General features: G+C 40.1%; 1 protein-coding gene across 5 annotated transcripts in view; it reads left to right on the top strand.

The window, feature by feature from the left end:
* The first annotated feature begins 4488 nt into the window (after nt 1-4488).
* The window catches only part of HMGN3 (high mobility group nucleosomal binding domain 3), a 34136-nt gene continuing 11839 nt past the window's right edge, over nt 4489-26785 (top strand). For 3 of the 5 annotated variants that reach the window (XM_065911579.1, XM_065911576.1, XM_065911575.1), the window contains exons 1-2: nt 4938-5183; nt 26216-26266. In XM_065911579.1, coding sequence (XP_065767651.1) covers nt 4953-5183; nt 26216-26266 — 282 coding nt within the window. In that variant the 5' untranslated portion in view covers nt 4938-4952. Of the gene's footprint in view, nt 5184-26215; nt 26267-26785 lie in introns of all 5 variants that reach the window. The other 2 variants (XM_065911577.1, XM_065911578.1) reach the window with 2 other exon arrangements.

Genomic DNA, 26785 nt, shown 5'->3' with positions numbered 1-26785 from the left:
TGCAGCCCAATCCCTGGTTCGAGTTACAGAGCATGGCTAATTTCTGCCCAAATCATCTTTGGAGAACTACAAAGAGCAAATTAATTCCACTCCTGTGAGTTTAAGCAGCAGCAACAACAAGAAGGAGAAGTAAATAACACAGAGATTGAACCTGAAAAGGACCAGGGGGTGGGGTGGGGGGTGTGGGAAAACTGTGTAAACCACATTTGTTGAAGGCTGGGAAAACAAAAAGGGGGTTACTGTTGGAAGATCACAGAACACCCTGGGCCTCCTCGATAATGCAGTTACAAGGTGTATTTGTCCAGTTGCTGAAATAATAGAGCCTTGGAGGCATGGCTTGTGGGGTTTTGCTTAGGTTGGGTGCCCTTTGAGGATGTGGGGCCACAGAATTTAACCTTGCCAGAGACTGAGGAGGTGCCTGGAAAGCTGGGATGAGATGCTTTTCTAAGATCTCAAGGTGGGACGTTTTTACTCTCCTTGCAACTAGAGAAGACGGTAGGTAGTGCCTGGCAACACTGGAACTGAGCGGGGATGAAGCCCGAGCTCAAGATGAGGTCTGGGGGGGAAAGTTTCACCCACAGAATGAAGGTCCTTCTTTGGAGGTGTGTTAATTTTAGAGGCTTTCACTAAAGATATACAATCTAAGATATACAATCTTTAGAGGCTTTCACTTAGATATACAATCTAAGTACCAGCATTCAGGCCCAGACTAGAATTCTCAAATTCTAGTGTAAAAAACACACGAGAAGCTTGTTTGAAACGTATATTCCCAAATCCAGCCATAAAAATATCCTGATTCAGAAAACTGGGGTTAGAGTGATGGAACTTCACAAACGTCACAAAGAACTTCGACTCTTTGTGACCCAGGAACTGTTGCCCACCAGGCTTCTCTGTCCATGGAATTTTCCAGGCAAGAATATTGGAGCGGGTTGCCGTTTCCTACTCCAGGGGATCCTCCCGACCCAGGGATCGAACTTGAGTCTCTTGTACCTCCTGCATTGGCAGGCGGGTTCTTTACCACTGCACCACCCGGGAAGCCGAGGACTGTTCTAGCTACTTTGTCAAAACTATGGTCTCTTCAAAAAAAAAGCACTCAGTCCAGTTAGAGACTTGACTGATAACAATACCAACAACGACAAAGGAGTACTCTTTTGTCACCTCTTGTTCATTGACTTCTGGAGTTCTTTGGCCTATTCACTGAAGAACAGCAACTTATCCAGGAATTACAGGTCTATCAGGAGCAACAAAATATGATTCTACTTCTGATTTTTCCACAGCTGCCACTACTTTGAGCAAAACCTACCTGTGCCTTCCTAAAAGAGGGAAGGAGGGACAGAAAAAGGAGATGATCCCTTCCTTTCAAATTTTCTTTCCAAGATTTGAAGATGAAGAATCTTTCCTCCACAGGAAGAAATTGCTGGAGCCCCCAAATCCACAAGACTCATTAGGGCTATTATTGTTCAGTCACTCAGCTGTGCCCAACTCTCTGCGACCCCATGGACTGCAGCACACCAGGCTTCCCTGTCCTTCACCATCTCCTGGAGTTTGCTCAAGCTCACGTCCATTGAGTCGGTGATGCCATCCAACCATCTCATCCTCTGTCGTCCCCTTCTTCTCCCTTTAATCCTTCCCAGCATCAGGGTCCTTTCCAATGAGCTGGCTCTTCACATCAGGTGGCCAAAGTACTGGAGCTTCAGCTTCAGAATCAGTCCTTCCAATGAATATTTATTAGGGCTGTACAGTAGCTTCAAGGTTTTTCACCAAGACCCTTCCTAAAAATAAATTTTGAGTCACAACCTAGAACACACACACACATACACACTCCACATGTGTATCTATGTGTGGCGTGTGTTTACGTGGAAACATATGGAAAATGGAAACACTTTCTAAAACATGACTTACCTTTATCATCTGAAGTGCACTCTAGTATTTTCTATCCTCTGCCCTTTTTTCTTTTCCCTTCTCCCTCCCCTACCTTCTTTAATGACAGTCATGGTACCATATATGGCTTCACCTTGGTGTTTGAAAAGTGCTGGGGTACATGTAAGATTCCAACCGTTATGGGAAGGAAAGAAGGGGAGAAGAGCTGGAATTGGAAAAGCGGTCTGTTCACTCATTTTTCCTTCTTCCTTCCTCAGGCAGTAACCCTCTTCATTTATCCTTTGTCTATCTTGGTTAAAATGGCACCCACAACCTACTGAGAAGACTTTATAGTCTTAGAGGTTGATCAGTCAAAGTAAGTGAAACACTCAGAGGAATTTACTGATAAATCAAGGAGTCTCCTCTTACCAGGTTGGCGTTCTCACTGTCTTGCAGAGGGCATGCTCACTTCTGCTTGGCTGTCTTTACCTTCTAATCTGGAATCGCAGCTACCTGCAAAATCATCCTCCTTGCCTGCCTCCTCACCCCCAGGGCTGCCAGTGAAGGCTATTGAAGGTACAGGGCGAGCTCTCCCTTCCCTAACATCCTGCTCAGGCTGGTACAAGTGTCTTCAAAGTAAAAAGAACCAATGCTGTTATTTATTTTTACAACTAAAGCTATTATTCTCATCACTTGTAAATGAATTCTGGGGCTCAAAGGACCCAAGGTCCCCACAATCAACCCTCTTTATCTAATTAGCAATGCTCATTTTCATTGAATGGCTATCCACTCCAGTATTCCGGGCCTGAAGAATTCCATAAACCAGTGCCACTATTTAATTATATGTAGTAAAAACAGTCACAATTGTGTTTGCTGTTGTTGGTTGAGTGGTTAGTCTTGACAAACATCAACTAAAGCAGCCAACTTCATGAATCACTTTTCATCACAGAGGGGAAAAAATAAATCACTCCAGGCCCACCTTTGTTGTGACATCATTTTATCTCCATAAAGAAAAACAATTCAAACCAGATTTCAAGTGCTACTCAGCATTCTTCCCACACATACCTTATTTTAAAATGTTTTCATTGGTTTAAAAAGCATTTTGCAAGGACTTCCCTGAAAGTACAGTGGATAAAACTGTTGCTTCCAATAGAGTTTGATCCCTGGTCAGGGAACTGAGACCCTACATGCTGTGTGGTTCAGCCAAAACAAAATTTTTTAATTAAAAAAATAAAAATAAAAAGCACTTTGCAAGTTAACTCTCTTTCAAAACAATTTCATTATAAATTAATTACCATGGTAAAATTATAAACAAGTTCCATCCAGTGCTGAAGCAAAGAACTGGTTTTATCCCAGTTCTTTTGAGTGCATTGTGATCCACTGAACACCTGAAAATAAGGAGTCTATCAAAAACAATTGGGATCATGTCAAAAGTAGACAAGCACTAATTTGAAAAAAGTCTCTCACATTGGAGCAATATGAGTATGAAAAAAAGTAATAATGGCAACAGATTGAAGCATGCCAAAAAAATATCCATGCCAAAAAATCCATGTGTTCCTAAAGATATTACAAAAAAGAAAGTCATTGATCACTTCTGCAGTTTTCTAGGATACTAATTCATTATTGAGACAATTAACAAAGAGAAATGTCAAGCATTAAAATTAATTACTTGATGATGCTATTTAATACATATTTGTAGCCTTTGTGTAGTTAAAGTGGATTTGGCCATATTTGTAGTGTAAGGTCTCATTAGTGTTTTCCTATAATGTGAACTTTTGCCTTCCAACATGATTATAAAACTATGTGTAACTTTGCTTTAAAATTTTTCATATAAGTGGAATTATTCAGTATGGTCTTTTATACTTGCCTTCTTTCACAAGGCATTTTGTTTTTGACATTCAGGTAGGAATATTTTGTTCCTCTTCATCAAGCTGAGTAGTATTCTATTGTATACAGTTACTAAAGTTTGTTTAACCATTCACTACTGCTTTTCCTGTATCTGTTGAAAAATTATTATTTTTTCCTTCATTCTATTACTATGTTGAATTACATTGATTGACTTTCAGATGTTAAACCAATTCTGCATTCCCAGGATAAACTTCACTGGTCATGAAGTCTTATCCTCTTAAATGTTGCTGGATTTAACTTACTAAAAAGAACTTTTTTTTTATTGAGGTAGAGCTGATGTAGAATATTATATAGATTCCAAGTATTCAACCTAAATAAAGGCAATTCACAATTTTAAAAATTTACATTTCATTTACAGTTATTTGATTTACTAAAATATTATTCAAGATTTCATGTCTGTGTTTATGAAGGAAATTGCTCTCTAGTTCTCTTTACTTTTGAGGTTTATCACTGGTTATGGTATCAGGGTAAGAATGATTTCATAAAATAAATCCAGAGTGTTTATTTTATATTTTGTATTAAAATACTTTATATTCTACATATTTTATATTTATATTTAATCCAGGCACCCAATTCCTATTGAATGCCTTGCAGAACTTTGAGAAATACGTTCCAAAAAATAAAATAATCTTATTTGATCTTGTTCAGTCTTTTTTAATTTCCATAATAAACATACTCCATTCACCTTCAAGCCTAGTTTGCTGGTGACTGAATTAGTAAGCGATATGAAATCAGATTTCAGGAAATTATTCCTAAGCAGTTTTAGGGTTTCCTATCACTAGAAATCTAGAAGGGGAAACTGAGACCCTTAGAGATTGCCAGACTGTCTCAGAGCAGAGTACCTTCCCACTTTCAAAGCTCTGCACCACATAGCCCTCATTACAAGCTTTTACAGGGAACATATAAAATGCTTGCTATGTATACATTTACCTTATAAAGTTAATGTGTCCATCCTTACTCTTTTTCCTCCTTAGGAAGGCCCACACTTCCTACTGATGACAATCCAAAAAGGGAGCAACAAAACAATGAAACTCCAGGATCCCGTGGCTTGGGGGGTTTACTAGTTGAACTGGGCATGCTCAGTCGCCAGGCAGATTTTTCGGTGAAGTGGAAACTACAACAGCGCGTACCGTGCGCGCGGAGGTGGGCGTGCCCTCGTGGAATTTAGAACGTTGCCGCAGCCAATGGGGCCTCGCGACCGGCTGCTGGGGCTCCTCATTGGAGGAGCGGGGAGACCAGCGAGTAGAGGGCCCCTGGAGGGAGCCGCCGAGGTTGAGGTCCCGGAGGCCGGGCTACGCCAAGACCTGCGCGTGAGCAGCTGCGGCGGCGGCAGCATCCAGCGGCGGTGCCAGCAGTTCCAGCCCGTTGCTTTACTTTTCAGCTGCACGAATACAGTCATTATGCCGAAGAGAAAGGTAAGTCTTATCCAAAAAGATTTCAAAGGCCTTCAGACTGTGAGAAGAGCAAATCTTGCCTTTGCTATGGATGGCGCGGAATTCTCTCGGTAGTAACTCGGAGGCGGCGATTCTCTTTGCTCCTCCACGCTTGTTTTCTGGTGCCTGTTGCAGATCTTGCTCCCTCCCTCTGTCCTCATCGATCTCGGGATGTTACTTTCTTTCCGGCGACGCGACTTCCCTTCTTTTGGAACTCATTCTAGCCGGAATGGTTTCTACCTCGAACAAGAAGCAAAAGCGCTTTTCACCCCCCACCCCCACCCCCGCTCCCAGAAGGGGAGTTTTCTTTTTCCAAAACTGCCAGATTGAGGTCGGTGTGCAGGAAAAAGCTGCGAGACGCGGGGGAGGGGAGGGGTAACAAGTAACACGCACAGGGAGATCGGAAATGAATCCACTAAGTCGGGCAGATGTCGGGGTTATTCCCTTGTGGGCCGTGCCCACGCCGGTGCGCCGCGAAGGCGCTCAGGCCACGGGAGAGGGAAAGCCATGTTTTCCGTGTTTTAACGGAGCGCTCACCCCGCTGCCGCCCCCGCTGCAGACCCGTCTGTATCCACTCCAGTGTCGGGCAGGGCCGGGCGGCTGGACCTGCGTGCAGTTGGCGGCGGGGACTCGCGGAGTTGGCCCTGCGCAGGAACGGGACGCCGCCGGGGGCGCGCGCAACTCTGGTTGCAAAGGGCAGGGGTCACCGGGTCCGATTCGGCGACCCGAACCCACACTCGGTCCGGGAAGGCGGGCTCCGCGTGCTCTCGCGCCCCTGGGTGCAGAGGGGGCACTGGGGGTCCCTCCTGGAGGACCATTATGTGTCCCCTTCCGCGCAGGCCGCGGACACCCAAGTGACTCGCACCGGCTACGCACGTTTCCCTCGGAGTCCGGCTGCGACTTGTCATTGTCCCAGGGAGGGAAGGGAAGGCTTTCCTCCACCCCGAGGAGAAACTGCAGTGTGGCGGCTGTTGCTAAGAAAATACTTTGCACCCTCCCACCGCCTGGCCTCGCGTGTCCAACAGTGTTAAGCAGTGAGGGTGTTAAATTGGAAGCAAAAGGGCAAATAGTATGTTGCTCTATCAGTTAAAGATGGTGGAATGATTTGTGTTTGTAAGTGATCTCATTATTTTCAAAATCTTGCAGCGTTAAAAATACAGAGGCTTTTGCCTTTTTATCTGTCTTAGAAGTTAGTGGAAACTTGTCTCTTCCATTTGGAAAAAAAAATATTATAATTAAAAGTTTTTTTTTTAATCTTAAGAGTTTATTGTGCACATACTATATGCCTCACACTGTGGGCGGGGTTTGATTTAACGTCGCATTTAATCCTCAGAACCCCTTGAGAGGTGGAACTGCCATTGAAATGGGGCCTGAAGACAGGAATTACCTAAGGGTCTCAGCTACCAATAACTAGTACCAAAGGTTTAATTAGATGCTGTAGGTAAAGGCCTTACTTTCAGACATTGTTTACTCATTCTCTTTTATTTACTCATTCATGGATGGTGAAGAGGAATTTGAAATGCGAAGAAACGCCCAGCCTGAGAAGATGGATGACATATTAAGAGTACTAATACTTCAGATTCGTTAGTTTAATTATTATGAAAGTATGGTTTTTCCAGTACTACAATGAGGATATTAGAATGATGCCACCATTTTCGGCGTTTAATCTTTGGTTTAATGATGAGGTTGGGAATTCTAGTAGAGTCACCAAGAACTGGGTTTCAGAGTGAGTTGATACCATCTCCATTCTGGGAATTATTAACAAATGTAGACAAATAGTTAGATTGTACAAATTCTTTATTATAAGGGATCCTGATGTGCTGGAATCCTGTTGTCCAGGAGTCAGAGTTGGTGAAACCATTACTTTTACTTATTCTCAGTGCCCTCCTCTCTTAAGGGAACAGAAGGGAAGAACAGAAGAGCAGTAGAGAAACCGGGTTTTGATTATTGTTTTATTTCCCTAGAAAGCAGAGAAGCAGCTATCCAGGCATCCTGGGACTGAGGGCGGACCTGTGTGCAGGCACCTATGTGTCAGTCTTCTTTGGAGACAGGACACCTCTCCTTGATTAATAGAAATTCTTTTCATTTATACATACAGCTCAAAGACCTGGGTTGTTACTTGGATAGGAGCAACCACAAATTAAACGTGGTTCCCATGGCCATCCCCTTCACCAGGCAAACCTTGATGCTGCCTCATAGAACCCTGGAACTGCCTCATGGAACCCTGGGGTTCCCTGAAACTTACATAGGAAACTATAGTCATTAGATGCAGCCTGCCTAGGTGCAAAGAAGAGAACTGGAGACAATCTGTGCGTTGCTCTTCGAGATCTGTAAAGCTGGGGTATCTGCCAAAGCATTTACATACTACTCCGTGATATTTTTTTTAGCTAAAGCACTGCCTGTTTTACATTGTCTAAGTTTTCAAAGTGCCCTCACAGTACTTTTTTTTGTTTGTTTACCTTCTTGGCCCTTTTTTCCCAACTTTTTCCAGAAATCAAGAAATGTTATTTAATGAGCACTGTTGAGGCTGCAAAGGAAGAAATGGCACTAACAAAGTCAGTAGAAGCATCTGGAATCTTAGCACTGCTTGAATGCCATAGGAATACAAAGTTTGCCCTCATGGAGCTTATGTTTAATTTGATGAGTGATGGGCACAAAACAATTGAATAATATTAAACCTGTATATAGGTCCCAGAATATATAGTATAGATTCTAAAAACTGTAGGATATATAAGGAAAGAGGTTGAATTGGGGCCAGTCTTGAAAGTGTGTGTGGGGGGGGAGACTCAAATATACAAAGAAAAAAATCAGTCATTTTCTGTTTTCAGGCATTTGAATGCCTCTTCTGATTGTATCTAACGTGACCGGGCCTCAGGTTATATGCCTTGAAGGCCATAGTGTCCACATTAATATAAAACGTTTTTATGGCATTTCTTTTTTAAAAATACTTTATTATTTTTAAAATAATTTTTATCCAGTTATAAAGGTTACGTTCCATTTCCAGTTACTGCAGAATATTAACTGTAGTTCCTGTGTTGTGTAATACATCCTTGAGCCTCTCTTGCCTTTATGAGTTTTCTCTGTATCTTTGTATGGTAGTCATAGCTGCATGAAAACACGTGGTTTTTGGAACTGCAGTAGTATTTTTCGATGAATATATCACTCAGTAGTGACGAGTTCTTCTGTTAGTGTTACATCTCTTCCTAAGTCAGTGAGATTTAAATAAAGTTGTGTTTCCTGTATTCATTACCTAATGGGTAATGAGTGACCACCCTCTAATAGTGAATGGAGCAGCAGGGAAAATGATAATATTCCTGGACTCAGGTAGTGGTGGGACAGTGAGTGACTGAGTTCTAGACTGTTCCGGTCAGACATCCACGAATGCCTGATCACGTTGAATGCAGTGATCACGTTGTTATGGAATGACCTGATGGTCTACAAAGAGGCCTCAGCCAACGAGCCCTCGAGCCATCGTCCTGGCATGACTAGCAGCAGCGGGCACATTTTCACATCCTTCTTTTTATTTTTCCAATTCCTCATCACTGGAACTACTGAAAGTGTCAAGTGTATCACATCAGAAGTTTTCTCTAATGTTTTCCAGGAATTTGGGATGTCAACACTAGTCCCTCTTCACCTGTGAAGGTTTAAGGCAGAAAAGTCGGTCTGCCTCCAGCTTTGAGATTTGAAATTATGTTTTATCTCTTTTCATAAAATAGAAAAGCCCAGTAATGCTGGGCTTGGGACAGGGGATGCTTACCTAACAATACTCAAGGTTTCTGACTAATGTTTCAAAAGAAGATTGCATATTATAACACCAGAGACAGACTCTGTAAATGAAAATAGATAAATTTGACTACATGAAAATGAATATGTCAATATGGCAAAGAAAAAGAAAACCCTGTTAACAAAATTTTAAAACTCATGAAAAACTGGGAAAAAATATTTCTACCACATTCTACCACATATGAAAAAAGTGCGCTACTTTAAAAAAGATGAAAAGATGTCCTTCTGAAATAGATGTATATCTTTATAAGAAAATAACAGACCCAATAGATGAAAATGTTTAATTTAACTAGAAATCAAATAAATGTATATCATTAAGAATAATGAGATATGAGTTTTTAAAAGCAGTGTGATTTTAAAAAAAAGATTGTGTCACTGTGCAGTGCTGAGTGACACTGACATTTAAGCAACTCTCAAGCAATATGGATGGGGCTGTGATTTTCTAAAAAAAAAAAAAAAAAGGTTTATTGAGGTATGATGTACTTACCATAGAGTTCATTTATCTATACAAAGTATACGGATCAGTAACTTTTAATACATTTATAGAGTTGTGTGACATTTCTATAGTCCAGTTTTAAACCACTTCCATCACTCCAGAAAGGTCTTCTCCATTGTTTGCAGACATTCCCTACTCCCACCCCAGTCCTAGGCAGCCACTGATGACTATCTCTAGAGATTTGCTTTTTCTAGAAATTTTATATAAAAGGAATCAGACAATATGTCGTCTAATTGTGTCTGGTTTCTTTCACTCTGCACAGTGATTTTGAGGTCCATCCATAGAGTAGCATGTATCCGTACTCCATTTTTTTTATTGCCTAATAGTAGTCCGTTGTATGAATTTCCGACTTTTTGTTTATCCTTTCACAGGTTGATAGACATCTGAATTGTTTTAATTTTGAATTGTTATAAATAATGCTGTCATGAATATTTATATGTAAGTCTTTGCATGGACATATTTTCATTTTCTCTTGGGAAGTTTCCTAAGGGTGGAACTGACAGGTGGTATGAAAGTCTATATTTAATGTTTTAAGAAAGTTCCAAACTGATTTTGATGGTAATTGTATCATCAGTGCATGAGAGTTCCAGTTTTCTCTGCATCTGTGCTCATAGCTAATGTTGTTGGGGTTTTTTGCTTGTAGCTTTTTAATTAGCCTAATTTATGTTTCCATAATAAGTAGTAATGATGAGCATCTTTTCATGTGTTTACTAGCATAATACATACCTTAGGTGAAATGTCTATTCAAATGTTTTGCCCATTTTAAAATTGGATTTTCATCTTATTATTGATTTGTAAGAGTTCTTTTTATATTCTGGATACAATTCCTTTATCATAAATGATTTATAGATCTTTCCTTCCAATCTCTGGCTTTTTAAAAAGTACTGTCTTGATGTCTTTGGAAGAACAGAAGTTTTTTTAATTTTGATGAAATCCGTTTAACGTCTAATCTAATAAATCTTTGCCTAATCTAAGGTCACAGATATTTACTTCTAGAAGTTTTATAATTTTAGATCTGATATTTAGGTCTATGATTATTTAGCTCTGATATTTAGGTCTAACTCCATTTTGAGTTAAATTTGTAAATAGTGTGAGATAAGGGTTTCAGTTTTGTATTATTTTTGCTCTGGTATATGTGGATATCTACTTGTCACAGCACCAATTGTTAAAAAGACCATCCTTTTTCACTGAGGTGCCTATGCACCTTTATTGAAAATCAGTTCATCATAAATGTAAAGGTTTGATGTCTGTGCTCTGAATTGTGTTCATAATCTATATATTTAATTCATATGTTAATACCATGTTAAAATGGTATAGTAAGATTTGATACTGGTAATGTCAGTCTCTCACTATGTTCTTTTTAAAAATTGTTTCGGCTTTCATACAGATTTTTGAATCAGCTTGTAAATTTCTACAGCATGCCTTCCATGATTTTGATAGGGCTTGAATGGAATCTATAAGTTGATTTGGGCTTCCCCAGTGGCTCAGCGGTAAAGAATCTGCCTGCAATGTAGGAGATGCAGGAGACATGGGTTGTGTCCCTGGGTTGGGAAGAAATCCTGGAGGAGGAAATGTCAACCCACTCCAGTATTCTTGCCTGGAAAATCCCATGGACAGAGGAGACTGGCGGGCTACAGTCCATGGGGTCACAAAGAGTCAGACACGAGTGAAGCGACTGAGCATGCACGCGTGCAGTCTTGAGCTACCCAGTCTGAATGTGAAAGGGCCTGACACATAGTATGCCATCCATAAATACTTGCTGAGTTTGAGTTGATAATGTCTATGAAACCTATATTTGAGTAAAGGCTCCAAAACATCAGGGTTATGCATTTTATTCAGCCCTTCACTCACTTCATGTGAAATAAACATTTATCAAGCATCACCTTAATGCAGAGTACCATCACCTTGGGAAAGTAAGTGAATTATTGACATTACAAACTCTTTCTGAAATGAGTGAGTAAAAGCCCTTGTTTTTAAGGATCTTTCAGTCTGACAGTGTAAGTAATATAAGTATGATGGTATTTATAATTCATGGCAAGGAGTGATAATGAGCCACAAGAAAAACTATGAGCTCTAAACATTCACAAGTTTGGCCAGACTGAATATCCAAAGAAAAAACACTGACAAAAAGTTGTTTAAAGGGTTATGGGGGTTACTTTGTTTTTTTAATCTCAAGGGGATCATTGCTAGTTTGTTAATAGAGGTTGTCTGTGAAGTCTTGCTTTCTTTGCAGTAGAAGAAAGTTAAATTCAGGGCCTGTTATATTCATAGCAGTTGAGGTTAGATTGTGCACAGTAGGTACCCTCTCAGGTTAGTGAAGATTCTGTGACTTCCTGGCCCCATGCTTTTCTTGTAGCCACCCTCTGATGTTTAAAAGGTGAGGACCATGTTTCTAAATTGACATATATTATTTGATTGCCTAATTTTGAATTAATTTTGTAGCCCCTCTCATTTCACTTGACCATGCAGTGTTTGATGGCTCTGGTCTTTTCTTAATTCCCGCCACAGCACCTGTTTGTTGAACAAGTGCATGAATGAATCGTTTTCAAGAAAAGAAAGTAGTAACGTGAATTACTTCATGTCTTTGTTGGGGAGATCGTCCAGTTTGACCTGGCTTTACTGTTTACTAGCTGTATGTTTTAGGGTAGGTTGCTTAACTCTGTAAGCCTCTCAGTTCTCAGGTCCCTCAGACTCAGATTCCTCATCTGCAAAACTGGGCTAAAAATATATGCTACCTTGTTGGGTTATTGGAGACATTAAATGAGGTGGTGAATGCAAAGTTCTTAGCACAGGGCCTAGCATGTGTGAAACAGTCAATAGATGTTCCATATTGTGAGACCGTTTTTTTTTTAATTGACGTATAGTTGATTTACAGTGTTGTGTTAATTTCTACTATATAGCAAAGTGTTTTATGTGTATATATCTATCTTTACACATAGAAATATATATATATGTACTTCTCCATTATGGTTTATCATAGGATACTGAATGATAATTTTTAATTATTAAGAGAATTGCAGTGAAATAATAGCCTTGTAGTAATCCAAGCTTTCATTTTACAGGAGGACCAGTGGCACATAGATCTCACCTGTATGTCCAATTAACTGCAATTATAGAAGTCAATGTTCAACAGCCAGATAATAAATGTAGTGTTTTTAAGAAAACACAAGCTTTCATCTGGTGCATTTTTACATGGTTGATTTTTCTCACAGAAAAAATTATGCTTAAAAATATCACCAAATAACATTAAAATTCCCTTGGCAAATCAGTTATCAAGTGATCCATTTTCCCTATATTTTTCCCCTAAAGCACTGCCTTTGTTTACACCAAATTTAAATATATTCCATTTTCCTGCAGGTTACAGTTTGGAAATGGCGACTGACATAAGGACCATTTAAGCTGTCTGCTTTCAGAGTACCTAGTGTGTTGAAATACGACGTTAGTCTCCTGAGTAATTTGAAAATCAGTGTTGAAGATAACAAACCAAATCAAAATGTTGAATTTTTTTCCCCCCACTGGCTGCTTATTTATTGTGCATTTCACTGCCTTCTTAGAGAAGTTCAGTCGAATCATGTATTGGACGCTGGTCAAGGTGTTTATTGAGTCCAATATTTTTACATCTTGTGGGCATATCCAGAAAACAGGACCGTTTAAATCTGCCCAAAGCAAATGCTTGTTCAGTCACAGAAAGTAAATGATATGCATAATCAGAAGTAGGGAGGTAGAGAAAAAAGGTTTTAAATCTCAAAATTGGTTCCAAAATTTAATATTTTAAGAGAAACTTACAGTAACAACATATGCATATATTTATTACCATTAAATGTTAAATAGCTACCATTTATTGAATGCCTGGCTGAGCTTTGTACTTTATAGTCATTAGACACCTTCTTTTAAATAAAAATATGTGAAGTTGTTAGAAATAAACCTGGGTGGGAAGCATTATGGAGTAATTTCATATTATTTCATTTTATTCTCCCTGCAGTTCTGCAAGGCTGGCCTCGTCTCACAGAGTATGATACTGACATCCACAATAAATAACATTTAGGTGGCTTTCTATGACTCAGGCACTGTTCCCAGCACTTTGCATTAATAACCTGAATCATCTAAGCCCCCGGTCAGGTGTGTTCTCCATGACATCTTCAGAGGTAGGGGGTGGCCGAGCCAGATCTGCCTGCAGTCTGTGTCCTGAACCACGGAGCCTGCAGCTGGTCTCAGCCCCAGACACAGTGAGAAAACTGGGACTTAGTCAGATGAAGGCATTTCCCCTGGGTCACACAGCTGGGAACTGACAGAACTAGGAATTCCACCCCAGCCCTCAAGCATTTTGCTCCTTACTGTGACACCACAGTATTTCCCGTACATGTTCATTTCTGATGATCTCAGGTGGTGGTCGATGTTCAGTCTCTCAAAGTTGTGTCCGACTCTTTATGACCCCATGGACTGCAGCATGACAGGTTTCCCTGTTCTTCACTATCTCCTGGAGTTTGCTTAAACTCACATCCATTGAGTCAGTGATAGGTATTTGCATTTAAATAAAGGCACCCAATGAATGAAACAAGAAAGACTCAGGAGTTATGTAAATAAGTGTGTCCATCTGTTTAAAATATTGTCTTTATTAAGATATAGGCTGATGCCATTGTTTCTAGGCACCAGTCAGAAGAAGTTACCCAACAGGTCATTATTATCTGTGATCACACCCTAAGGCTGCCCTCAGGGTCTGGACCTTTGCCTTCTGAAAGATGCACATTATCATGAAGCCTTCTGGGTATTTCAGGAACTAATGGTCCGTAGGCTCCTACACAAGGTATATATGTGAAGTTTCCATCCCTAAGCATTGGCATCTTCGAGTATTGAAAGTCTAAAACTTCATATTTTTTCTTAATTCCATCATGAACTGGTGGACTTACTGTTTCCAAGGTGTATTGTCTTCGTTGTTGTATTTTCAGATAACAGGGATATTCGCCTGTCGCCAGAAACATGTAAACACACTTGCATCAGTTTCAGTTCAGTCCCGCAGTCGCGTCCGACTCTTTGCGACCCCATGGACGGCACACCAGGCTCCCCTGTCCATTAGCAACTGCCAGAGCTTGCTCAAACCCACATCCATCGAGTTGGTGATGCCATCCAACCATCTCATCCTCTGTCGTCCCCTTCTCCTCCTGCCTTCAGTCTTTCCCAGCATCAGGGTCTTTTCCAGTACTTCAATTAAAAAAAAATACTGGCCTTACGATATGGAACATCCATTGACTGTTTCACACATGCCAGGCCCTGTGCTAAGAACTTTGATTTGCATTCACCATCTCATTTAATGTCTCCAGTAACCCAACATGGTAGAATATATTTTTGGCTCAGTTTTGCAGATGAGGAATCTGAGTCTCAGAGACCTGAGAACCCCATGAACACTTGCATATTATACAGTAATATTGACAGGCTGTGGAGAAGGCAGTAGCGACCCATGCCAGTACTCTTGCCTGGAAAATCCTGTGGACAGAGGGGCCTGGTGGGCTGCAGTCCATGGGGTCGCGAAGAGTCGGACACAACTGAGCGACTTCACTCTCACTTTTCACTTTCATGCACTGGAGAAGGAAATGGCAACCCACTCCAGTGTTTGCCTGGAGAATCCCAGGGACGGAGGATCGTGAAGAGTCGGACACGACTGAAGCAGCAGCATTGACAGGTTGTAATACGTATACGAAGCCCTCATTGCTTAGGCGTTGGATTTAAAAAACAAGCAGGTGCTTTTGTGTTTGGCACTCATCAAATAAGAATAAAAACCTCATAGCTTGGAAAATCTGTTGGACCTAGAACTGAATGGATTTTTATTTCAGAGTTCTGGATTACCAGTTGATTAGTGTTTAATTACAAAAGTTATTTTTAAAAGGTATGAAGTGACATTATTTTAAAGTTATATCTTTTATTATTTGACCCCATACACAGATAAATACAAAGTTTACCCCCAAAGGTATTTTTTTTTCCTTTTCTGTCTTTCTCTTTTTGGTTATAAGCTGTGGCTTTTACAATACTGAACACAATTAGTTAAATTCTACTTTGTGGGAAGTTGCTGTGAGTCCTACAGCCAGTGTATGTGGGAGGTAAACACAGCAAAGACTTGAGTGTGAAGCTTACAAGACTTCTGATGTTCCATATATATGCCATAGAATACATTTTTGAACTGTATCTTTTCTGTCTACTCTTCATTGCTTTCCTTTATCTCTTCTTTTATTTACAGTTTTTAGTTTTACTGTCCCCCCTTTTCATGGTCACACATCCATCACATCAGAGCCGGCTTGATTCATTTTGCAAAAATATAAGGAACATCATAACTTGTTTACCATTTAGTAGAAGTAAATTCGTATCTGAGCAGATAGGAAAATAAAGGGATTTGATAACATCCCTTTAAAAGTTGAGAGACTGGGGTCTAGGGTGGTCTCCCCCACCCTTTAATGGGGGAAAGTCACTTGACCTCTTTGAGCCTCTATTCTTCATCTGTAAAATGAGAATATTGAGACAGTCCCTGTGTATGTCAGTGCTGTTGAGATGATCAAACACAGCAACAAGGTGAGTGTATATAGAGAAACATAAAGTGCTACGAAACTGATAGAAATGATTTGGTGTTTTGTCTTTTAATAGTAAGATGAAAGTACTTGTAGCCATATGTATGAACATTTAAAAACCTAGGATAGTAAATTTATGTGCATCTCAACATGTAATATTTTTATTTTTTCAGAATTATCTTAAGTTTTATAATAGGTTTAGTCTTTTTAAAATTTTTTATTTTTTTATTTGCAGTATAAGTTATGTTGCAGTATAGTTGATTTACAGTATTGTGTTAGTTTCAGGTATATAGCAAGGTGATTCAGTTTTACATATACATTTATCTATTCTATTTCAGATTCTTTTCCCATATAGCTTATTGCAGAATATTGAGTAAAGTTCCCTGTGCTATCCAGTAGGTCCTTGTCGATTATCTGTTTTATTAATGTATATAGTAGTGTGTATGTGTTAATCTCAAACTGTTAATTCATCCCACCCTCACCTTTCCCCTTTGTTTACTGTAAATTTGTTTTCTAAGTCTGTGAGTCTGTTTCTGTTTTGTAAATAAGTTCATTTGTGTCATTTTTACAGATTCCACATACAAATGATGTCATGATATTTTTCTCTGCCTGACATTTTGCTTAGTGTAATGATCTCTAAGTCTATCAATGTTTCTGTGTCATTATTTCATTCTTACAGTTGAGAATGGGTACCACATTTTTTTTTTTTTTTAGTATTTGTTTTATTTGGCCATGCGGGTCTGAGTTGTGACATGCAGGATTTCTAGTTAGGGTGTGTGAACTCTTTAGTTGCAGCTTGTGGGATCTAGTTCCCAGTCCAGGGATCAAATCTGGGCCCCTGCGTTGGAGGAGAGGAATCTTAGCCACTGGAACACTAGGGAAGTCCCCACATGTTTATTCATTCAAATGGACATTTAGTTCCTTAAAAAACTAAAAACAGAGCTACCATATGATCCAGCAGTCCCACTCTTGGTCATATATTCAGAGAAAACCATAATTTGGGAAAATACATGCACCCCATTGTTCGCTGCAAATAACCAGAACTTGGAAACAATTAACATGTCATACTTCTAATGGGAAATTGTTTCTTGTTATTCTAAGAGGCTCAGAAATGAGACAGAGGAGGAAACACTCCATTACATATTATGTGCTGCTTGCTCAGGTCTAGAATCAGGTTAAGGTACTTCCCAGACTGGAAGCCTCCTGCCGCCCTAACGTCCCAGCTCTGCACCCAGTTTTTTTTTGTTTGTTTGTTTGTTTTTTTAAGGCCTTTTTATTTTATTTATTTATTTAATTTTATTAGTTGGAGGCTAATTACTTCACAACATTTCAGTGGGTTTTGTCATACATTGACATGAATCAGCCATAGAGTTACACGTATTCCCCATCCCGATCCCCCCTCCCACCTCCCTCTCCACCCGACTCCTCTGGGTCCTCCCAGTGCACCAGGCCCGAGCACTCGTCTCATGCATCTCACCTGGGCTAGTGATCTGTGCACCCAGTTTTGAATCTAGCAAAGCCAGAAGAAAGCGCTTAGAGCCTGTAGTGGATGAGAGGATGAACTCTGAGCCCGGCCCCCGGGTCTGAATCCCAGCTCTTACACTTACCAGTGAGATTACCAGCTGTGTTGTCTTGGGCAAGTTACCTAAACCTCTCTGGCTTCAGTTCCTCATGCATACAATGGATATGATGCCTCACAGGATTGTGGGGAAGGAGATTAACTCATTTAGATCACTGCCTTGCACATGAGTGCAGTACAGAGTCCATGTTTGCTGAGAGGATGTTGGTTGCTCTGGGTCTCCTTGTATCCCTTCCCAAGGCTTCAGTGCCTGACATCTCTGTAACATACACTCCATAGTGTATGTTAGTATATATGATTAGTATATATTCGAGTAGTTCAGTAAGTCAGGCGAGTGAGATCTTTGGATCCAGCCTCTTGGTCTTCCTCATGAAGCAACTCAGGCCCAGGGACAGAAGATACAAGCCAGATTGGGGTCAGGCTTACAGCCTCAGCCAGGAGTTTCCTCCACCATCCCATTCACCCAACATATGGGAAGAGGTGACTCTGGTGAAAAAGGCAGCTCAGACCAAAGAGCTGTATAAAATTTTTAAGTTATTTTGTGTTAATGATATATTTTCATTTTTGAATTATGTACATTTATACGAAGAAAATTTCACTGAGCATACTTAAAACATGGCTTTTTCTTTGCTTTCAGTTGCCTTTTGTGATGGAATCCGTGAGATACTTTCCTTAAAAGTATCCCTCAGAAAAGAGAGAGTTGCTGTTTATTTCAGTTCATCAAGAGTCTTTTTTAAAGCAGTCTTTACTCCATTACTTTTATCGTGAACAATAAGATTTTATTTTGGGAAGACATACTAGCTTCGTGGCCTTAATAAGCTATTTGGGTTTCTAGAAGTTGATGAGATTAATAGACATAAGCCAAGGAGGAAGTAAGAAAGACATTTGACATTGGTTTCATTATTAATGAAGGTCATTTGCATGTGACCTCTCATTCCCAAATACTGGATTTTTTAAGGGTTATTTTAGCAAGCAGGGCAGTATTGGGCTTCCCTGCTGACTGGACTTCCCTGCTGGCTCAGACAGTAAGTGTCTGCCTACAATGCAGGAGACCCAGGTTCAACCCCCAGGTTGGGAAGATCTCCTGGAGAAGGAAATGGCAGTATTGGAAGATCCCAAACATACACTTAGAGAGTGAACGGAAAACTGCCTTGCAGATGTTAAACAGTGGTCCTTAGGGCTTTGAATAAAATTGGCAGAGTCTGTTTCATGAGTCAAATTCAAATATGTGCATATTTGAGTTTAAGAGAAATATGTATTATTTGGAAAACTTCATGAGAATTTCATGGACAGTGCCCTCATTTGTGGAGGGAAATTAATGCTGCCTTAAGTAATTTAATTATGTGTCAATTTTAGCAGAAGAGTGAAAACTTAATTATGGACACATTTCAGTCTTTCTCTGGGTGGGTTATTTGGATTTTTGTCCTCAAATGGTTCCCCTCTGCTAACCAGCTCACTATTGGACTGCTCTCTTTTCTCCAGCTTTAGATTTGTAACAGAAAATGTAAATTAGTTTTGAAAATGTTTAAAAATTAATTTTAAAAGAGAAATGATACTAATTTAAACATACTGACCAGCAAGTTAAATAAGAGTCCACTCAAAGTAATACATTCCCCAGATGAAAAGAAGTGATTGTTTATTTGCAGTGTTATATCTGCTCCCACCTTTCCTGCATCAGCATAGATAATCCAGCAGTTGAGTCTGGATTTGTTCTATGGCAGCTGGCTAATGGTTACTTGAATTGTGTACATACTCTAAGATTTCAGTGAATTCACTTAAGTTAGAAAACAATAACCCTCGTCACTTCCAACCTTGTCTTGGAAGGAAAACTCTGAGAGCCTGCACTTAGCAGTATAGACTATTTGGAACTTTAACAGAAGGTCCAGCACTCATTGCTAAGAATCCCGAGCTCTTGTCTTTCTTCTGCAGCTGAAAAAGATGGCACCAGGAGGTACTTTACTTCCCAGCTTCCTGCCACACCCTCATGATTTTTCTCAGAAGTGACAAATTTGGAGGCTAAGACCATCCAGAGCTGTTCCCAAGCAGCTGTTGAGGGGCATAATGATTCTCTCATCTTTGCAGATCCCCTCCTGAGTTTGAAGAGAGAAAGCTGGGCTGATGGTCCTGGTAAGAGCCCCTGAGTAAAGTGGTAACTGCTGTTTATTCAAGGGGAATCTCAATAAGTGGGCATTTGTTCTGTTGATTCCTATGGATGGTCTGCAGAAAGAAAACTCCAGATTTCATTTCCTTCGTTTCCCAAGAAGGACTCCTCATCCTGTTGCAGTCTTAAGGCCATAGGATTTTGTCCCCTTTGGTGCATTTTCGTGTCCTCAGATGCGGGACTCCGGCATCTTTGTAAGATGGGAGAGTGGAGACAGTGAAGTTGGTCAGCTGCTGAAGGAACCCTGGCTTCCTTCACCAGCTCTGCTCCCATGCCCGCTCAAGAGGACAGTTCTGAATTCGTGTCTCTAATGATCTTGGCTTCCCATCTTGCCTGACTCCAGATTCCTTCATATCAGCACAAATGAAATGACTCAGAACTATATATTTTGGCCAGAAGAGGAAGAGGTGGTGTCTGCCCAGACTTGTAAGAAATACAAGAAACACTAATGGTTGTGGAATTTGGTTGGCAGGAGCTGTGGCGCTGCCAACGGGGTTTTATCTCCACCCCCTTTTCCCCTGAATGTTGGTAATACTTTGGGGGTTTTAAATACAGAAACATTCAGGAAGTAATATGACATACCTGTTGACCCATCATTCAGAATTCACGTATTTGAACATTTTTTATCCTCTTTGCTTCAGGTCTTTCTAAGAATTAAATGTTGTAAAGTTTAAGTTCAAAACACCCCTTGGTTCCCTTCCCTTGTGACCTTGCCTGAAGATAACTATGATCATGAATTCATTGTCTATCCTTGCAGGTCATGATATCCTTGCAGGTCATGATTTTAGATGTTCATGATGTATATGTAATTTATAAATCCATAACATTGATTTGTGCATGTTTGGAAATTTACAAGTAATCATATACTTGCATTCTATTTCTTCTATTTGACATTATAATGAATGAGTGTAATTTGTTTAGGTATATTATGATAACTAATATATGTGGGCTTTTTCTAATGACTGACTTTGTGGTTTCTATTTATCATGTGTTTTCCTTTTTTTCTTTCCACTCTTTTTTTCCTTGGCTTTGATTTGTAAAATTCACTTTATTTCACTCCGCCTGATTTGTTAAGTGTATAGATGCTTTTTATTTTCTTAAAAAAGGTAATGCCTGTCTTTAAAATTTTATTTTAATATGATCTAAAATGATTTCTGTCTGTATAATCCTCCAGAACAAAACCAGGACCCTCCCATGCTGAAGCTGGGGACACTCTGCTCCCCCTCCTCTCATCTCTCATGGTTGTGACTGTCTAGACCTGTGCCTCCCAGTGTGGCAACCACTAACTACGTGAGGTCATTAGCTACTGAGAAAGAATAATGAGCCAAGTTTTAAAAATTTTAATTTCATCAATTTAAATTTGAAAGCTGATATTCGATTCAGTTATTGGGAAGTTTTAAACATGTTTGCAACAACCTGGATATGTGAAACTACAATAAAGTTTATGACCTCTAAATATGGGTCAGGTATTCCTAGTGAAGACAGCATTTGAGTGGAAATGTGCTGTAAATGTAAAATACATGCCAAGTTTTGAAGATTTAGTGTTAAGAATGTTTGTCACATATCTGAGTAATAATTTGAATCTTGATAGCGTGTTGAAATGATAAAGTTTCAGGTATCTTCAGCTAAATGAAATATACTATCAAAATTAGTTTCACCTTTGTCTTTTTACTTTCTTCATTAGCTATCAGAAATCTAAAATTAATTTTATAATTCTATAGGGCAACACTAGTCTATGATTTCTATTGAAATATTTTAAACACAAAAAATAGATATTAGTATCTACAATTAATAGATTTGCCAGTATATTTTATACTTTTTTCATATACATTTTTCTTTCATCTGAATTCTCTTTTCTTCTTGCTGAACTTGATCCTTTAGTTTTAGATCCTTGTTTAAAGAAAGACTGTTGGCAGTAAACTCTCTTAGTATTTGTTTTCTGACATATCTTCATTTTACCTTTCCTCTTGAATGATAACTGGGTGTGAAATTTTAGGCTGACAGTTTTCCTCAACTCCTTGAACATTTCTCTGGAGTTTCCTATATAGTTTACAGATTCTGGTGAGAAGTTAATTCTTTGAAAATAATCCATCTGTTAATTCTGGAAACTTTTAATGACTTTCTTCATTTTCTTTGCCCTTCTGTAGTTTTATTATGTCTCGTTGTATATGGTTGCTTTGTTTTGTTTTCAGTTTGTTCCTTGGTGTGAGTTTTCCATCTGGAGACTCATGACTTCAGTTTGGGAAGATTCTCACCCATTATGCCTTTGCCTTCCCACCAGTGTCTCTGTTCTCTGCTTCTGAATGTCTATTAAACATATGTGGATCCTTGCAGTTAACCACCATGGCTCCTAGCCTCTCTTTCATGCTGTTTATCGCCTTATTGCTGTTTGTTTCATTCTGGGCTAGTTCCTCAGCACTCCATGACAATTCATTATTTCTTCTGCTGTATCTGGTCTAGAGTTTATGTTTTGAGTTCTTTTTAATTGCAAGGAGCCTCCTTGCATTTTCAGAACTTGCAGTTTTAAAAAGTTCAACTACCTGTTGATTTTTGCCATACACAGTTCGTGCTCTTGGCTGATTCTCTTTTTCCACTGGGTTACCAGGTGTTCGGTGATCCAGCTGCCTGCTGACTTGCGCGATCTGCCACCCAGTGGTATTTCTGACTCCCCCAGAATCCCTGCTGTGCCTTCCATCAGGCCATGTGTCCCCTACCCCTTGCTGGTTCTTAGTTCAGTCCCCATCCACTTGGATGCTGAAGGAGCCTCAAATATGTGAATATCTTTTTTGTTAGACCGTGGTTCTCTGCCTTCTTGACCATTCTGCGTTCAAACTAGATCAGTGTGAGTCTGCCCTGTCTGGGGGAGCCGGGCAGGAACCCCTCTGCCTTGGAACCCCCCGCATCCTGTCTCACTCACTTCATCCTTCCCTTCTGCTCACAAGGCGGTTGAAGTATATCTGAGATCATCTGTGTACACCCCCAAGCCTTATTTCTCCCTTTTCTTCATTTTTATTCCTCAAAATCTCAGACGAAAGCTTCGGGCTTCTCTTTTGATTCCCTTATACCATGACCTCCTGCTCTCTCCAGCCTCGTGGCTAAGTGTTAGCAGTGTGTGATAAGACAGCCTGAAAGGTGGTAGGTCTTTCTGAAATCATATACCTGTTACTCCATGTAACAGAAACAGATGACAGGGTTGCAGGGAATCTGGATGTAAGGAATTGGCGCTCAACCTCAAGACTCTACTGAATTTAATATATCATATTTGATAATTTACAGACTCATTAAGATGAATACGGCTTAGTAGATATGGCTTAGTCACAAATATGGAAGTCTAGAATTTCAGGATTAAAAGGTGGTTCTTTATTTTACCTCTATACTCAAATAAAAATTGTTACTATAAAAAAAGACTCATTAAGGTCTTATATGTTTTGTTGTATAACATCTGTATAGCCATTCAGTGTATGAAATGCTCTCCCTAATATCTCTCTTGATCGTAAACAAGGACCCTTTGAGTTCGGTGTCATCATCCTCGATCAGAGAAAGAGACGGAGTCACATGATCAGGTCACTGTCCCAGATCACAGGGCTCTGAGCTAGAGAGCCAAGAGTGCAGTGGTCTCTGGACCTGCATGCGTGCCGCAGAACCCCACCGATCCCAGGGTGACGATCATTTGGGTCGTTCCTGCCTACCAGTTTGCTGTGTGCTTGTTTATACAGTGATCTCGTGGAGTGGTTGCCAGAGAAACCAGCTTTGCTACAGTTGTCTCCCTTCCCATCTCCAGTCTTAAGCTCATTCATTCATCTGGAAGCATTGACATATTCAGTTATACCTGCCTTTTTTGGGGAGTGGGGGGTGGTTTCCAGGTTTCTCTTTTGCAATAATTTGCATCCAATACAAACAATATTAGTTCAGTTTAGAGAGTGATCAGTCATATTGCTGTCACAAATCCATTGCCTGGACGCATATTGAACATAATGTCATTAATATCAGTTTAAGGGGAAAAAAGTTTGTGGATAATATCAGTTTAAGAAAAAAAAAATTTAATGTCAGTAGAAGCTGTGTGGAGACTTCCCTGGAAGTTCAGTGGTTAAGACTCCGCGCTTACAATGCAGGGAGGGTGGATTCAGTCCCCGGTCAGGAAACTTAACATCCCACATGGCCAAAAAACAAAGAAGAAGAAGCTGTGTGCTGCTTCTTTAAAAGCCTGTCAGTTACAGGTAGAGGGTAGCCCAGATCGGATCTGCTGAGTGGCCAGATAAGAAATGAGAGCCCAGCACTTCAGACAGCAGAGCGCCTGCTTTGTGGCCAGAAGGGTCACATTGGTGACTGGGGGAATGGGCAAAGTCAAACGGCTCACCTGTTAGATTTTCTAAATTTTTTCTGTCTCTAACTATGCCGGCTGATACAGAACAAGATCTATGAGCCAGACATTCCTATGCCAGAGAGTGGGGAGAGAAAAGAGAAGCTCTGTTTTCCTTAATGATAGAGAGGATTCCATGGATGAGGGGAAAATACTTGGTTGATGTGGAAACAGAACTCCATGGATCTGGGAGGTTCTGAAGAGAGAGAACCATACTGTGTACCAGGGAGCAGCAGAGAAGAAGAGGTTTACTGTGTTGTTTGCATTGAAGAAAAGCTTCTGTCTTTCTCAAAGACTTTAGCTACTTCTGACCTTTTACGTGTTACTTTATAATCTAAGCCTCTGTCTATTTATTAATATTTTCTTGGTGGCACTGTGCAACTTACATGATCGTAGTTCCCCTACCCAAGGTTGAACCCAGGACCTCAGCAGTGGAAGTATAGAGTCCTAACCACTGGTCTGCCAGGGATTTTCCTATAATCTAAGTGTTTAAATTTAATCTTACTTTATGTGGACTTTCCATGTGTTCACATAGCTTAACTATTTTTAATCCCATACCATTAATACTTACATTGTTTATCTAAACATTTGTCTGTTATTTATTGATCCTGTGAGTTGTTTCCAGTTATTTCATATTAGAAAGAATACAAACAAAATGGTATTTTTATAAAGTTTCTTTCTCTGAGTCTTGGTTCCAAAATCAGAATTACTCCGTCATTACATGATTAGTCCTCTGTGTCTTTTTTATATTGCCAGATTGTTCTTTGAAAATATTGTATTAATTTACAGTGTCACCAACCCCAGCAAACAGTGGGTTTGAAGAGCTTTTCAATGTTTTTCTCATTTTCTCAGACTAGGCATTACCACATAGCTGTTTTATTTTCCTAAGTCATGCATTGTGTCAAATATCAGTTTGCTATTTGTATTTTTTTTGTCCCAGGAATTCTATTCGCTCAGTTAGTGTCCGACTCTTTGCGACCCTATGGAGTGTAGCCCCACCAGGCTCCTCTGTCCATGGAATTCTCCAGACAGGAGTACTGAAGTGGGTAGCTCTTCCATTCTCCAGGAGATCTTCCCGACCCAAGGATCAAACCTGGGTCTCCTGCGTTACAAGCAGATTCCTTACCATCTGAGTCACTCCTCTATTCCTGCGTGCTTGCCTGCTAAGTCACTTCAGTCGTGTCTGACTCTTTGCGACCCTATGGACTGTAGCCCACCAGGCTCCTCTGTCCATGGGATTCTCCAGGCAAGAATACTGGCGTGGGTAGCCATTCCCTTCTCCAGGGGATCATCCCCATCCAGGGATCGAACCCACATCTCTTAAGTCTCCTTCACTGGGAGGCAGGTTCTTTACCACCAGCGCCACTTGGGAAGCCCACTATTCCTGTCTTGTGTCAAATAGTTTTAATTTTCTGATTATGTGAATTTTCATCTTATTTATTGTTCAGCCAGTAAAAATATATTGACATAATTGATTTGTCTTATAAATCTAAGTGTATTTATGGAGTCTGGAAAGGAGTCAGGTTTGAGCTATCTCAAGAGTGGGCAGCTGCTGCCCAGGGGGGTGGATCAAAGTCTGGGAAGAAATCAGCTAGGGTGGCTGGGTGCTGGGCCGTTGCGCTGAGGCTGGGAGTGTGGGAGAGACCCTGGAGTTGCTGATGGAAAAACAGGAATTCATGATAAATGTGTCAAGTCTTATCAGGAAATGGGCTAGAAATCAAAGCGAGGCGAGTATGGGGTGAAAATACAGTTTTGCGCTTGGGCTGGGCATTTCCTGCTCTCATCTTAGGGGAACAAAGTGACTATTGGCTCCCTGTTCTTTCCCCTGGTGGCAAGAGAAATCAGTGAAAATCACTTCAGGTGAATGTACATTGGGAACAGGGGCTCAGATCAGTTCTTGCAACAATTCTGGTTTAATATTAGAGCAGTTATGCAGATAAATGCAGTGTGTGTGTGTGTGTGTGTGTAAAACGTATCCTCTTACAAACTTACTTTTCCCTGGAGATTATCATTGGCTTATGTGGTCTTTTAATATGCATTTTCCAACTTAAATACAATTCACCCAAATATTTTCTTTTTAGTCTCCAGAGAATACAGAGGGCAAGGATGGATCCAAAGTAACTAAACAGGAGGTAAGTGTATCTTTAACACCCTGCATTTAATTGTTAACTGGAATTTCTAGTATTGTTATGATTGTCTGCATCTGAATGCCTCCTCTTCTAAACTGGATTGTTGAGACTGCGTAAACCAGAGATAAAAGTGTGGCTCTGTCACCGCCCTTGGCCTCGGTAGATTTCAGGGGCACTGAGGAGGTGTTTTCCACTTACTATGCTGTTTATGTTTCTACTTGTCAGTGCTGCTGTCTGTTAAAGCAGATACTGAGAATTCCTTCTGGGCAAAGAGTGAGATAATAGGTAAATTCATCAAGGAGAACAAAGTCCGCCTTTCACAGTAAGGAAATGAAAGACTGTTGATTTAATAAATTCTCCACTCCAGTGAGTGAACTATAAATTACCGTTTGGGTTCTGAATATTTGCCTAAAAGCAATCGTCTTCTAAAGTCAAAAACTACAAAAGATGTGTAAAATGTCAGGATTTTAAAGTTTTTGTTTTTAACCAGGAAAATTCTTAGGGTTTGAGATAATTAGATAA

This window comes from Muntiacus reevesi, chromosome 19 (assembly GCF_963930625.1).
Source record: "Muntiacus reevesi chromosome 19, mMunRee1.1, whole genome shotgun sequence".
In the NCBI taxonomy this organism is placed as follows: Eukaryota; Metazoa; Chordata; class Mammalia; order Artiodactyla; family Cervidae; genus Muntiacus; species Muntiacus reevesi.
Note: the sequence above shows the minus strand (reverse complement) of the source record. Positions and strands in the feature narration are given on the sequence as shown.